This window comes from Carcharodon carcharias, chromosome 18 (assembly GCF_017639515.1).
Source record: "Carcharodon carcharias isolate sCarCar2 chromosome 18, sCarCar2.pri, whole genome shotgun sequence".
Taxonomy (NCBI): Eukaryota; Metazoa; Chordata; class Chondrichthyes; order Lamniformes; family Lamnidae; genus Carcharodon; species Carcharodon carcharias.
Genome location: NC_054484.1, coordinates 112,626,144 through 112,641,929, shown reverse-complemented (window position 1 = coordinate 112,641,929; position 15,786 = coordinate 112,626,144). Strand labels below are relative to the sequence as shown.

Genomic DNA, 15,786 nt, shown 5'->3' with positions numbered 1-15,786 from the left:
GTGCAGCACTCCCTCAGTACTGACCCTCAGACAGTGCAGCATTCCCTCAGTACTGACCCTCCGACAGTGCAGCACTCCCTCAATACTGGCACCAGGGGGGAGTGTCGGCCTGGATTGTGGGGCTCAAATCCTAGAATATATACATCTCCCTCCAACAGTGCAGCAATCCCTCAGTACTGACCCTCTGACAGTGCAGCTCTCCCTCAACACTGACCCTCTGACAGTGCAGCACTCCCTCATTACTGACCCTCTGACAGTGCAGCACTCCCTCAGTACTGACCCTCTGACAGTGCAGCACTCCCTCAGTACTGACCCTCTGACAGTGCAGCACTCCCTCAGTACTGACCCTCAGACAGTGCAGCAATCCCTCAGTACTGACCCTTTGAGAGTGCAGCACTCCCTCAGTACTGACCCTCTGACAGTGCGGCACTCCCTCAGTACTGACCCTCCGACAGTGCGGCACACCTTCAGTACTGACCCTCTGACAGTGCAGCACCCCCTCAGTACTGACCCTCTGACAGTGCGGCATTCCCTCAGTACTGACCCTCTGACAGTGCAGCACTCCCTCAGTACTGACCCTCTGACAGTGCAGCACTCCCTCAGTACTGACCCTCTGACAGGCAGCATTCCCTCAGTACTGACTCTCTGACAGTGCAGCACTCCCTCAGTACTGACCCTCTGACAGTGCAGCACCCTCAGCACTGACCCTCAGACAGTACAACACACCCTCAGTACTGACCCTCTGACAGTGCAGCACTCCCTCAGTACTGACACTCTGACAGTGCAGCACTCCCTCAGTACTGACCCTCTGACAGTGCGGCACTCCCTCAGCACTGACTCTCTGACAGTGCGGCACTCCCTCAGCATTGACCCTCTGACAGTGCAGCACTCCCTCAGTACTGACCCTCTGACAGTGCGGCACTCCCTCAGTACTGACCCTCTGACAGTGCAGCATTCCCTCAGTACTGACCCTCTGACAGTGCAGCACTCCCTCAGTACTGACCCTCTGACAGTGCAGCACTCCCTCAGTACTGACCCTCTGACAGTGCAGCATTCCCTCAGTACTGACCCTCTGACAGTGCAGCACTCCCTCAGTACTGACCCTCAGACAGTGCAGCACTCCCTCAATACTGGCACCAGGGGGGAGTGTCGGCCTGGATTGTGGGGCTCAAATTCTAGAGTATATACATCTCCCTCCAACAGTGCAGCAATCCCTCATTACTGACCCTCTGACAGTGCAGCTCTCCCTCAACACTGACCCTCTGACAGTGCAGCACTCCCTCAGTACTGACCCTCTGACAGTGCAGCACTCCCTCAGTACTGAACCTCCGACAGAGCGGCACACCCTCAGTACCTACCCTCTGACAGTGCAGCACCCCCTCAGTACTGACCCTCTGACAGTGCGGCATTCCCTCAGTACTGACCCTCTGACAGTGCAGCACTCCCTCAGTACTGACCCTCTGACAGGCAGCACTCCCTCAGTACTGACCCTCTGACAGTGCAGCACTCCCTCAGTACTGACTCTCTGACAGTGCAGCACTCCCTCAGTACTGACCCTCTGACAGTGCAGCACCCTCAGCACTGACCCTCAGACAGTACAACACTCCCTCAGTACTGACCCTCTGACAGTGCAGCACTCCCTCAGTACTGACCCTCTGACAGTGCAGCACTACCTCAGTACTGACCCTCAGACAGTGCAGCACTCCCTCAGTACTGACCCTCTGACAGTGCAGCACTCCCTCAGTACTGACCCTCAGACAGTGCAGCACTCCCTCAGTACTGACCCTCTGACAGTGCGGCACTCCCTCATTACTGACCCTCTGACAGTGCAGCACTCCCTCAGTACTGACCCTCTGACAGTTCAGCTCTCCCTCAGTACTGACCCTCCGACAGTGCGGCACTCCCTCAGTACTGACCCTCTGACAGTGCAGCACTCCCTCAGTACTGACCCTCTGACAGTGCAGCACTCCCTCAGCACTGACCCTCAGACAGTTCAGCATTCCCTCAGTTCTGACCCTCCGACAGTGCAGCACTCCCTCAATACTGGCACCAGGGGGGAGTGTCGGCCTGGATTGTGGGGCTCAAATCCTAGAGTATATACATCTCCCTCCAACAGTGCAGCAATCCCTCAGTACTGACCCTCTGACAGTGCAGCACTCCCTCAACATTGACCCTCTGACAGTGCAGCACTCCCTCAGTACTGACCCTCTGACAGTGCAGCACTCCCTCAGTACTGACCCTCTGACAGGCAGCACTCCCTCAGTACTGACTCTCTGACATTGCAGCACTCCCTCAGTACTGACCCTCTGACAGTGCAGCACTCCCTCAGTATTGACCCTCTGACAGTGCAGCACTCCCTCAATACTGACCCTCTGACAGTGCAGCACTCCCTCAGTACTGACCCTCTGACAGTGCAGCATTCCCTCAGTACTGACCCTCCGACAGTGCAGCACTCCCTCAATACTGGCACCAGGGGGGAGTGTCGGCCTGGATTGTGGGGCTCAAATCCTAGAGTATATACATCTCCCTCCAACAGTGCAGCAATCCCTCAGTACTGACCCTCAGACAGTGCAGCTCTCCCTCAACGCTGACCCTCTGACAGTGCAGCACTCCCTCATTACTGACCCTCTGACAGTGCAGCACTCCCTCAGTACTGACCCTCTGACAGTGCAGCACTCCCTCAGTACTGACCCTCTGACAGTGCAGCACTCCCTCAGTACTGACCCTCAGACAGTGCAGCAATCCCTCAGTACTGACCCTTTGAGAGTGCAGCACTCCCTCAGTACTGACCCTCTGACAGTGCGGCACTCCCTCAGTACTGACCCTCCGACAGTGCGGCACACCTTCAGTACTGACCCTCTGACAGTGCAGCACTCCCTCAGTATTGACCCTCTGACAGTGCAGCACTCCCTCAATACTGACCCTCTGACAGTGCAGCACTCCCTCAGTACTGACCCTCTGACAGTGCAGCACTCCCTCAGTACTGACCCTCAGACAGTGCAGCACTCCCTCAGTACTGACCCTCTGACAGTGCAGCACTCCCTCAATACTGGCACCAGGGGGAAGTGTCGGCCTGGATTGTGGGGCTCAAATCCTAGAGTATATACATCTCCCTCCAACAGTGCAGCAATCCCTCAGTACAGACCCTCTGACAGTGCAGCTCGCCCTCAACACTGACCCTCTGACAGTGCAGCACTCCCTCATTACTGACCCTCTGACAGTGCAGCACTCCCTCAGTACTGACCCTCCGACAGTGCAGCACTCCCTCAGTACTGACCCTCTGACAGTGCGGCACTCCCTCAGTACTGACCCTCCGACAGTGCAGCACTCCCTCAGTACTGACCCTCAGACAGTGCAGCACTCCCTCAGTACTGACCCTCTGACAGTGCGGCACTCCCTCAGTACTGACCCTCCGACAGTGCGGCACTCCCTCAGTACTGACCCTCTGACAGTGCAGCACTCCCTCAGTACTGACCCTCTGACAGTGCAGCACTCCCTCAGTACTGACCCTCCGATGGTGCAGCACTCCCTCAGTACTGACCCACTGACAGTGCAGCGCTCCCTCAGTACTGACCCTCTGACAGTGCAGGACTCCCTCAGTACTGACCCTCTGACAGTGCAGCACTCCCTCAGTACTGACCCTCAGACAGTGCAGCACTCCCTCAGTACTGACCCTCTGACAGTGCAGCACTCCCTCAGTACTGACCCTCTGACAGTGCAGCACTCCCTCAGTACTGACCCTCAGACAGTGCAGCACTCCCTCAGTACTGACCCTCTGACAGTGCGGCACTCCCTCAGTACTGATCCTCCGACAGTGCGGCACTCCCTCAGTACTGACCCTCTGACAGTGCAGCACTCCCTCAGTACTGACCCTCTGACAGTGCAGCACTCCCTCAGTACTGACCCTCTGACAGTGCAGCACTCCCTCAGTACTGTCCCTCTGACAGTGCAGCACTCCCTCAGTACTGACCTTCTGACAGTGCAGCACTCCCTCAGTACTGACCCTCTGACAGTGCAGCACTCCCTCAGTACTGACCCTCTGACAGTGCAGCACTCCCTCAGTACTGACCCTCTGACAGTGCAGCACTCCCTCAGTACTGAACCTCTGACAGTGCAGCACTCCCTCAGTACTGACCCTCAGACAGTGCAGCACTCCCTCAGTACTGACCCTCTGACAGTGCGGCACTCCCTCATTACTGATCCTCCGACAGTGCGGCACTCCCTCAGTACTGACCATCTGACAGTGCAGCACTCCCTCAGTACTGACCCTCCGACAGTGCGGCACTCCCTCAGTACTGACCCTCTGACAGTGCAGCACTCCCTCATTACTGACCCTCTGACAGTGCAGCACTCCCTCAGTACTGACCCTCTGACAGTGCAACACTCCCTCAGTACTGACCCTCTGACAGTGCAGCACTCCCTCAATACTGACCCTCTGACAGTGCAGCACTCCCTCAGTATTGACCCTCCGACAGTGCGACACTCCCTCAGTACTGACCCTCTGACAGTGCAGCACTCCCTCAGTACTGACCCTCTGACAGTGCAGCACTCCCTCAGCACTGACCCTCAGACAGTGCAGCATTCCCTCAGTACTGACCCTCCGACAGTGCAGCACTCCCTCAATACTGGCACCAGGGGGGAGTGTCGGCCTGGATTGTGGGGCTCAAATCCTAGAGTATATACATCTCCCTCCAACAGTGCAGCAATCCCTCAGTACTGACCCTCTGACAGTGCAGCTCTCCCTCAGTACTGACCCTCTGACAGTGCAGCACTCCCTCATTACTGACCCTCTGACAGTGCAGCACTCCCTCAGTACTGACCCTCTGACAGTGCAGCACTCCCTCAGTACTGACCCTCAGACAGTGCAGCACTCCCTCAGTACTGACCCTCGGACAGTGCAGCACTCCCTCAGTACTGACCCTCCGACAGTGCAGCACTCCCTCAATACTGGCACAAGGGGGGAGTGTCGGCCTGGATTGTGGGGCTCAAATCCTAGAGTATATACATCTCCCTCCAACAGTGCAGCAATCCCTCAGTACTGACCCTCTGACAGTGCAGCTCTCCCTCAACACTGACCCTCTGACAGTGCAGCACTCCCTCATTACTGACCCTCTGACAGTGCAGCACTCCCTCAGTACTGACCCTCTGACAGTGCAGCTCTCCCTCAACACTGACCCTCTGACAGTGCAGCACTCCCTCATTACTGACCCTCTGACAGTGCAGCACTCCCTCAGTACTGACCCTCTGACAGTGCAGCACTCCCTCAGTACTGACCCTCTGACATTGCGGCACTCCCTCAGCACTGACTCTCTGACAGTGCGGCACTCCCTCAGCATTGACCCTCTGACAGTGCAGCACTCCCTCAGTACTGACCCTCCGACAGTGCGGCACTCCCTCAGTACTGACCCTCTGACAGTGCAGCATTCCCTCAGTACTGACCCTCTGACAGTGCAGCACTCCCTCAGTACTGACCCTCTGACAGTGCAGCACTCCCTCAGTACTGACCCTCTGACAGTGCAGCACTCCCTCAGTATTGACCCTCCGACAGTGCGACACTCCCTCAGTACTGACCCTCTGACAGTGCAGCACTCCCTCAGTACTGACCCTCTGACAGTGCAGCACTCCCTCAGCACTGACCCTCAGACAGTGCAGCATTCCCTCAGTACTGACCCTCCGACAGTGCAGCACTCCCTCAATACTGGCACCAGGGGGGAGTGTCGGCCTGGACTGTGGGGCTCAAATCCTAGAGTATATACATCTCCCTCCAACAGTGCAGCAATCCCTCAGTACTGACCCTCTGACAGTGCAGCTCTCCCTCAGTACTGACCCTCTGACAGTGCAGCACTCCCTCATTACTGACCCTCTGACAGTGCAGCACTCCCTCAGTACTGACCCTCTGACAGTGCAGCACTCCCTCAGTACTGACCCTCAGACAGTGCAGCACTCCCTCAGTACTGACCCTCGGACAGTGCAGCACTCCCTCAGTACTGACCCTCCGACAGTGCAGCACTCCCTCAATACTGGCACAAGGGGGGAGTGTCGGCCTGGATTGTGGGGCTCAAATCCTAGAGTATATACATCTCCCTCCAACAGTGCAGCAATCCCTCAGTACTGACCCTCTGACAGTGCAGCTCTCCCTCAACACTGACCCTCTGACAGTGCAGCACTCCCTCATTACTGACCCTCTGACAGTGCAGCACTCCCTCAGTACTGACCCTCTGACAGTGCAGCTCTCCCTCAACACTGACCCTCTGACAGTGCAGCACTCCCACATTACTGACCCTCTGACAGTGCAGCACTCCCTCAGTACTGACCCTCTGACAGTGCAGCACTCCCTCAGTACTGACCCTCTGACATTGCGGCACTCCCTCAGCACTGACTCTCTGACAGTGCGGCACTCCCTCAGCATTGACCCTCTGACAGTGCAGCACTCCCTCAGTACTGACCCTCCGACAGTGCGGCACTCCCTCAGTACTGACCCTCTGACAGTGCAGCATTCCCTCAGTACTGACCCTCTGACAGTGCAGCACTCCCTCAGTACTGACCCTCTGACAGTGCAGCACTCCCTCAGTACTGACCCTCTGACAGTGCAGCACTCCCTCAGCACTGACCCTCAGACAGTTCAGCATTCCCTCAGTACTGACCCTCCGACAGTGCAGCACTCCCTCAATACTGGCACCAGGGGGGAGTGTCGGCCTGGATTGTGGGGCTCAAATCCTAGAGTATATACATCTCCCTCCAGCAGTGCAGCAATCCCTCAGTACTGACCCTCTGACAGTGCAGCTCTCCCTCAGTACTGACCCTCTGACAGTGCAGCACTCCCTCAGTATTGACCCTCTGACAGTGCAGCACTCCCTCAGTACTGACCCTCAGACAGTGCAGCACTCCCTCAGTACTGACCCTCCGACAGTGCAGCACTCCCTCAATACTGGCACAAGGGGGGAGTGTCGGCCTGGATTGTGGGGCTCAAATCCTAGAGTATATACATCTCCCTCCAACAGTGCAGCAATCCCTCAGTACTGACCCTCTGACAGTGCAGCTCTCCCTCAACACTGACCCTCTGACAGTGCAGCACTCCCTCATTACTGACCCTCTGACAGTGCAGCACTCCCTCAGTACTGACCCTCTGACAGTGCAGCTCTCCCTCAACACTGACCCTCTGACAGTGCAGCAATCCCTCATTACTGACCCTCTGACAGTGCAGCACTCCCTCAGTACTGACACTCTGACAGTGCAGCACTCCCTCAGTACTGACCCTCTGACATTGCGGCACTCCCTCAGCACTGACTCTCTGACAGTGCGGCACTCCCTCAGCATTGACCCTCTGACAGTGCAGCACTCCCTCAGTACTGACCCTCCGACAGTGCGGCACTCCCTCAGTACTGACCCTCTGACAGTGCAGCATTCCCTCAGTACTGACCCTCTGACAGTGCAGCACTCCCTCAGTACTGACCCTCTGACAGTGCAGCACTCCCTCAGTACTGACCCTCCGACAGTGCGGCACTCCCTCAGTACTGACCCTCTGACAGTGCAGCACTCCCTCAGTACTGACCCTCTGACAGTGCAGCACTTCCTCAGCACTGACCCTCTGACAGTTCAGCATTCCCTCAGTACTGACCCTCCGACAGTGCAGCACTCCCTCAATACTGGCACCAGGGGGGAGTGTCGGCCTGGATTGTGGGGCTCAAATCCTAGAGTATATACATCTCCCTCCAACAGTGCAGCAATCCCTCAGTACTGACCCTCTGACAGTGCAGCTCTCCCTCAACACTGACCCTCTGACAGTGCAGCACTCCCTCAGTACTGACCCTCTGACAGTGCAGCACTCCCTCAGTACTGACCCTCTGACAGGCAGAACTCCCTCAGTACTGACTCTCTGACAGTGCAGCACTCCCTCAGTACTGACCCTCTGACAGTGCAGCACCCTCAGCACTGACCCTCAGACAGTACAACACTCCCTCAGTACTGACCCTCTGACAGTGCAGCACTCCCTCAGTATTGACCCTCTGACAGTGCAGCACTCCCTCAGTACTGACCCTCTGACAGTGCAGCACTCCCTCAGTACTGACCCTCTGACAGTGCAGCACTCCCTCAGTACTGACCCTCCGACAGTGCAGCACTCCCTCAATACTGGCACCAGGGGGGAGTGTCGGCCTGGATTGTGGGGCTCAAATCCAAGAGTATATACATCTCCCTCCAACAGTGCAGCAATCCCTCAGTACTGACCCTCTGACAGTGCAGCTCTCCCTCAACACTGACCCTCTGACAGTGCAGCACTCCCTCATTACTGACCCTCTGACAGTGCAGCACCCCCTCATTACTGACACTCTGACAGTGCAGCACTCCCTCAGTACTGACCCTCTGACAGTGCAGCACCCTCAGCACTGACCCTCAGACAGTACAACACTCCCTCAGCACTGACTCTCTGACAGTGCGGCACTCCCTCAGCATTGACGCTCTGACAGTGCAGCACTCCCTCAGTACTGACCCTCTGACAGTGCGGCACTCCTTCAGTACTGACCCTCTGCCAGTGCAGCATTCCCTCAGTACTGACCCTCTGACAGTGCAGCACTCCCTCAGTACTGACCCTCTGACAGTGCAGCACTCCCTCAGTACTGACCCTCTGACAGTGCAGCACTCCCTCAGTACTGACCCTCTGACAGTGCAGCACTTCCTCAGTACTGACCCTCAGACAGTGCAGCACTCCCTCAGTACTGACCCTCTGACAGTGCGGCACTCCCTCATTACTGATCCTCCGACAGTGCGGCACTCCCCCGGTACTGACCCTATGACAGTGCAGCACTCCCTCAGTACTGACCCTCCGACAGTGCGGCACTCCCTCAGTACTGACCCTCTGACAGTGCAGCACTCCCTCAGTACTGACCCTCTGACAGTGCAGCACTCCCTCAGTACTGACCCTCTGACAGTGCAGCACTCCCTAAGCACTGACCCTCAGACAGTGCAGCATTCCCTCAGTACTGACCCTCCGACAGTGCAGCACTCCCTCAATACTTGCACCGGGGGGAGTGTCGGCCTGGATTGTGGGGCTCAAATCCTAGAGTATATACATCTCCCTCCAACAGTGCAGCAATCCCTCAGTACTGACCCTTGACAGTGCAGCTCTCCCTCAACACTGACCCTCTGACAGTGCAGCACTCCCTCAGTACTGACGCTCTGACAGTGCGGCACTCCCTCAGTACTGACCCTCTGACAGTGCAGCAATCCCTCAGTACTGACCCTTTGACAGTGCAGCACTCCCTCAGTACTGACCCTCTGACAGTGCGGCTCTCCCTCAGTACTGACCCTCCGACAGAGCGGCACACCCTCAGTACCGACCCTCTGACAGTGCAGCACCCCCTCAGTACTGACCCTCTGACAGTGCGGCATTCCCTCAGTACTGACCCTCTGACAGTGCAGCACTCCCTCAGTACTTACCCTCTGACAGTGCAGCACTCCCTCAGTACTGACCCTCTGACAGTGCAGCACTTCCTCAGTACTGACCCTCAGACAGTGCAGCACTCCCTCAGTACTGACCCTCTGACAGTGCGGCACTCCCTCATTACTGATCCTCCGACAGTGCGGCACTCCCCCGGTACTGACCCTATGACAGTGCAGCACTCCCTCAGTACTGACCCTCCGACAGTGCGGCACTCCCTCAGTACTGACCCTCTGACAGTGCAGCACTCCCTCAGTACTGACCCTCTGACAGTGCAGCACTCCCTCAGTACTGACCCTCTGACAGTGCAGCACTCCCTCAGCACTGACCCTCAGACAGTGCAGCATTCCCTCAGTACTGACCCTCCGACAGTGCAGCACTCCCTCAATACTTGCACCAGGGGGTAGTGTCGGCCGGGATTGTGGGGCTCAAATCCTAGAGTATATACATCTCCCTCCAACAGTGCAGCAATCCCTCAGTACTGACCCTCTGACAGTGCAGCTCTCCCTCAACACTGACCCTCTGACAGTGCAGCACTCCCTCAGTACTGACCCTCTGACAGTGCGGCACTCCCTCAGTACTGACCCTTTGACAGTGCAGCACTCCCTCAGTACTGACCCTCTGACAGTGCGGCTCTCCCTCAGTACTAACCCTCCGACAGAGCGGCACACCCTCAGTACCGACCCTCTGACAGTGCAGCACCCCCTCAGTACTGACCCTCTGACAGTGCGGCATTCCCTCAGTACTGACCCTCTGACAGTGCAGCACTCCCTCAGTACTGACCCTCTGACAGTGCAGCACTCCCTCAGTACTGACCCTCTGACAGGCAGCACTCCCTCAGTACTGACTCTCTGACAGTGCAGCACTCCCTCAGTACTGACCCTCTGACAGTGCAGCACCCTCAGCACTGACCCTCAGACAGTACAACACTCCCTCAGTACTGACCCTCTGACAGTGCAGCACTCCCTCAGTACTGACCCTCTGACAGTGCAGCACTCCCTCAGTACTGACCCTCTGACAGTGCAGCACTCCCTCAGTACTGACCCTCTGTCAGTGCAGCACTCCCTCAGTACTGACCCTCAGACAGTGCAGCACTCCCTCAGTACTGACCCTCTGACAGTGTGGCACTCCCTCATTACTGACCCTCGGACAGTGCAGCACTCCCTCAGTACTGACCCTCTGACAGTTCAGCACTCCCTCAGTACTGACCCTCCGACAGTGCAGCACTCCCTCAGTACTGACCCTCTGACAGTGCAGCACTCCCTCAGCACTCACCCTCAGACAGTGCAGCATTCCCTCAGTACTGACCCTCCGACAGTGCAGCACTCCCTCAGTACTGAGCCTCTGACAGTGCAGCACTCCCTCAGTACTGACCCTCCGACAGTGCAGCACTCCCTCAATACTGGCACCAGGGGGGAGTGTCAGCCTGGATTGTGGGGCTCAAATCCTAGATTATATACATCTCCCTCCAACAGTGCAGCAATCCCTCAGTACTGACCCTCTGACAGGCAGCACTCCCTCAGTACTGACTCTCTGACAGTGCAGCACTCCCTCAGTACTGACCCTCTGACAGTGCGGCACTCCCTCAGTACTGACCCTCTGACAGTGCAGCACTCCCTCAGTACTGACCCTCTGACAGGCAGCACTCCCTCAGTACTGACTTTCTGACAGTGCAGCACTCCCTCAGTACTGACCCTCTGACAGTGCGGCACTCCCTCAGTACTGACCCTCTGACAGTGCAGCACTCCCTCAGCACTGACCCTCTGACAGTGCGACACTCCCTCAGCATTGACCCTCTGACAGTGCAGCACTCCGGGATTGGAGGTAGCGGGGATATTTACTGTGGAATTCTCACCGGGAGGGGTTGTCAGTCCGTTTGGACACATCCCACAGTGTGTGAGCTGGTTGGTGCCGATATTCACACCTTTTAGGATGAGCAGATCCATTCTGGCGATTGAATTAACAGGGACAGTTTCACAGGTGATGTTGAGCCACAGGGCACTCGGTGTGAGTGCAGGAACACTCACAAAGCACGTGTGACTTCACCCACCCCCCTACCCATCACCCTGCTTTACCCCCTGCACTCCAGTCCCCAGGGATGAGCTTCCTGTGTGTACAGCACAGAGCGTCTCCGAGTGACAACACTGGGAGCACCGTGCACAGTTCCGGTCTCCATATCCTTCGGTTAGACCACACTCGGAGCACCGTGCACAGTTCCGGTCTCCGTAACCCCCTCGGTTAGACCACACTGGGAGCACCATGCACAGTTCCGGTCTCTGTATCCCTCGGTTAGACCACACTCGGAGCACCGTGCACAGTTCCGGTCTCTGTATCCCTCGGTTAGACCACACTGGGAGCACCGTGCACAGTTCCGGTCTCTGTATCCCTCGGTTAGACCACACTGGGAGCACCGTGCACAGTTCCGGTCTCCGTATCCCTCGGTTAGACCACACTGGGAGCACCGTGCACAGTTCTGGTCTCCGTATCCCTCAGCTAGACCACACTCGGAGCACCGTGCACAGTTCCGGTTTCGAATAATGGAGTTACTTTCGCTATCTTACAATCAAATGGGGTTGTTCCCGAATCTAGGGAATTTTGGGAAAGTAAAACCTTTGCATCGACTGTCTCAGGAGCCACTTCTGTTCAGACTCTAGGACAAAGTCCATCAGGACCCAGGGACTGGTCACCTTCGATCATAAATAACTCTGTCCGTACCCTTTCCCTGGCAATTGTAAATGATTTAAGTTCCTCCCTCCCTTTCACCTCCAGATTCACGGTTATTTCTGGGATGATGTTCCTATCCTCTACAGTGAAAACCAATGGAAAAGATCCATCCATTTCATCCACCATTTCCCATAGTTCATTATTAATCCATGTCCAAATGCAGCAAGACCTGGACAATATCCAGGCTCAGGGCTGACAAGCGGTGAGTAACATTCACCCCACACAAGTGTCAGGCAATGACCATCTCCAACAAGAGAGAATCCAACCATCGCCCCCTTGACATTCAATGAAATTACCATCACTGAATCCCCCACTATCAACATCCTGGGGGTTACCATTGACCAGAAACTGAACTGGCACCAGCCCTATAAATACTGTGGCTACAGGAGCAGGTCAGAGGCTGGGAATCCTGCGGAGAGTCACTCACCTCCTGACTCCCCCCCAAGCCAATCCACCATCTACAAGGCACAAGTCAGGAGTGTGATGGGATACTCCCCACTTGCCTGGATGAGTTGCAGCTCCCACAACACTCAAGAAGCTCGACACCGTCCAGGACAAAGCAGCCCCGCTTGATCAGCCCCCCATCCACAAACATTCACTCCCTCCATCAACGATGCACAATAGCAGCAGCATGTGTACCATCTACAAGATGCACCGCAGGAACTCACCAAGGCTCCTTCGACAGCACCTTCCAAACCCACGACCACTACCATCTAGAAGGACAAGGGCAGCAGACACATGGGAACAGCACCAACTGGAAGTTCCCTTCCAAGTCACTCACCATCCTGACTTGGAAATATATCGGCTGTTCCTTCACTGTCACTGGGTCAAAATCCTGGAACTCCCTCCCTAACAGCGCTGTGGGTGTACCTACACCACAGGGACAAAATCCTGGAACTCCCTCCCTAACAGCGCTGTGGGTGTACCTACACCACAGGGACAAAATCCTGGAACTCCCTCCCTAACAGCGCCGTGGGTGTACCTACACCACAGGGACAAAATCCTGGATCTCCCTCCCTAACAGTACCGTGGGTGTACCTACACCACACGGACAAAATCCTGGAACTCCCTCCCTAACAGCGTCGTGGGTGTACCTACACCACACGGACAAAATCCTGGAACTCCCTCCCTAACAGCGCCGTGGGTGTACCTACACCACACAGGACTGCAGTGGTTCCAGAAGGCAGCTCACCCTCACCTTCTCAAGGGGCAATTCGGGATGGGCAATGGGAGCTGGGTCTGGCCAGCGATTGAACTTTAAAAATATTTCCCCATTCTCACTCCCTCGGGGGCCAACACTGACTTTACTCACTTATTTCCTTTTTAAGTACCCGTAGAATTTTTTATTCTCTGCGTTTATGAGCAGCTCCTTTTCCCTCAAATTCAAATTTCTCGAGCCTGATTAATAATTTAATCATTCTTTCTCTTTATTTAATGCCTGCCCGATCTTCTACACTGAATCTTTGTGGAATCGTTTGAGTTTGTTTTTGCATTCTGAAATGATCTTCAACCTTTTTCATTGGCAACAGGATGGTTTGCCTCTCCCTGGGAGTCTATTAATCTCACTCGAATGTATGTTTTCGGAGTATTCTGAAATATCTCCTTAAGTGACTGACCTATCGCCTAGTTTACTCTTCTGGTTCACTTTAACCAGCCCTATGTTCATACACTCTTAAGTGACCTAATTTCAGTTTAAAACACTAGTCTTAGACCCACTCTTCCCTCCCTTGAGCCGAATGCGAGAAGCCATCAATGTTGCGGTCACTGCTACTGAGAGGCTCTTGCACCATGAGGGTCATTAATCGATCCTGTCTCGCTGCATATTACAGTTCCAAAGTATGCTTAGACCACGCTTGGAGCACCGTGCACAGTTCCGGTCTCCGTATTCCCCTCGGTTAGACCACACTCGGAGCACCGTGCACAGTTCCGGTCTCCGTATTCCCCTCGGTTAGACCACACTCGGAGCACCGTGCACAGTTCCGGTCTCTGTATTCCCCTCGGTTAGACCACACTCGGAGCACCGTGCACAGTTCCGGTCTCCGTATTCCCCTCGGTTAGACCACACTCGGAGCACCGTGCACAGTTCCGGTCTCTGTATTCCCCTCGGTTAGACCACACTCGGAGCACCGTGCACAGTTCCGGTCTCTGTATTCCCCTCGGTTAGACCACACTCGGAGCACCATGCACAGTTCCGGTCTCTCTATCCCTCTTGGTTAGACCCCACCTGAATGGGTTATTCAGTATTCGACACCTCCAACCCATCAATCTTCACTCTCCCCTCCCTCTCTCCATCTCTCCCTCTCTCTCTCTCTCTCTCTCTCCCTCAGCATCTCACCCCTCTCTCGCCCCCTACTCCCCTGCTCAAACCCTCCACCTGCTGCGTGTCCCACCCCCCCCCCCAACTCTCCCCCCCACCACAAGCCCTCGACTCCTACCTTCCAGACAGCAGACCCTCCAGAGTCCGGAGTGGGTGAGGGAGCCCAGGTTCTTCCTGTCGCTTTGTGTCTCCTCAGTGCTGCCGTTGGTGCCGTTACAGATCTTGGCCTTGGAGTAGAGCCAGTAGTCGGTGCCGATGGCAATGGTCATCAAGCCAAAGGAGCCGAACGCTCCGATGATGGCCAGAAGCATCTGAATCCCCTTCTCGCACCATCCACCCATGACTCATGTCCTTTGGCGCCCGCTCTCTCTCTCTCTCTCTCTCTCGCTCGCTCTGTCTCTCTCCGTCTGTGGCTGAAGGGAGGGGGTGGGGTGGGGGGTTGGTGGTGGGAGTAGGAGGAGGGTCCCTTGTTGCCCCTTCAGGGGAAGGGTAGGAGGAGGGAAAGGGGATGGGAGGGAAGCGAGGCCAGGTGGGTGGGTGGGTGCGGGGGGGTTGGTGGGGGTGGTGGTTCGTTGAGGGGGGAGGTGTTGGTGGCCCTTGCTCTACCCCCCCCAATCCTCGCTGGTTGATGTTCGGAGAGACACACACACACACACACACACTCACACACTCACACCGCCCCCCCCAACTCCCCTCTCCAGCCGTCCAGATCCAGCCGCGTGATCCTCACTGGGTAATCGGCACTGGGTCCATCAGAGGCTAGGGTCTCAGGCTCTACCCCGGACCCCCTGCTCAGCCAAGGAGAGAGGGTGGGGGGTGGGGGGGCGCGGTGGGGTAGGAGGCGGAGTGAAGAGCAGAGCGGAAAGTTCCGAGGGTTTCGACGGTGTGCGGAGATGAGCATCGTCCGGCGGAGCGGTGGGAGAGAAAAGAGGGAGACAGGACTCGGTTAGTTCACACACCACAGAAGCCGCGGACAGAAAATTAACCAGCGCGCAGTTCCCATCTCCGTATCCCCCTCGGTTTGACCACACTTGGAGCACCGTGCACAGTTCCGGTCTCCGTATCCCCCTCTGTTAGACCACACTCGGAGCACCGTGCACAGTTCCGGTCTCCGTATCCCCCTCGGTTTGACCACACTTGGAGCACCGTGCACAGTTCCGGTCTCCGTATCCCTCGGTTAGACCAAACTGGGAGCACTGTGCACAGTTCCGGTCTCCGTATCCCTCGGTTAGACCACACTCGGAGCACCGTGCACAGTTCCGGTCTCCGTATCCCCCTCGGTTAAACCACACTGGGAGCACCGTGCACA

General features: G+C 56.4%; 1 protein-coding gene across 1 annotated transcript in view; it reads right to left on the bottom strand.

Moving 5' to 3' along the window:
* The window catches only part of LOC121290503 (voltage-dependent calcium channel gamma-8 subunit-like), a 40,367-nt gene extending 25,549 nt beyond the window's left edge, over positions 1-14,818 (bottom strand). Inside the window, exon 1 of the mRNA XM_041210941.1 lies at positions 14,596-14,818. Coding sequence (XP_041066875.1) covers positions 14,596-14,818 — 223 coding nt within the window. The remainder of the gene's footprint in view (positions 1-14,595) is intronic.
* Between the last annotated feature and the right edge of the window lie 968 nt (positions 14,819-15,786).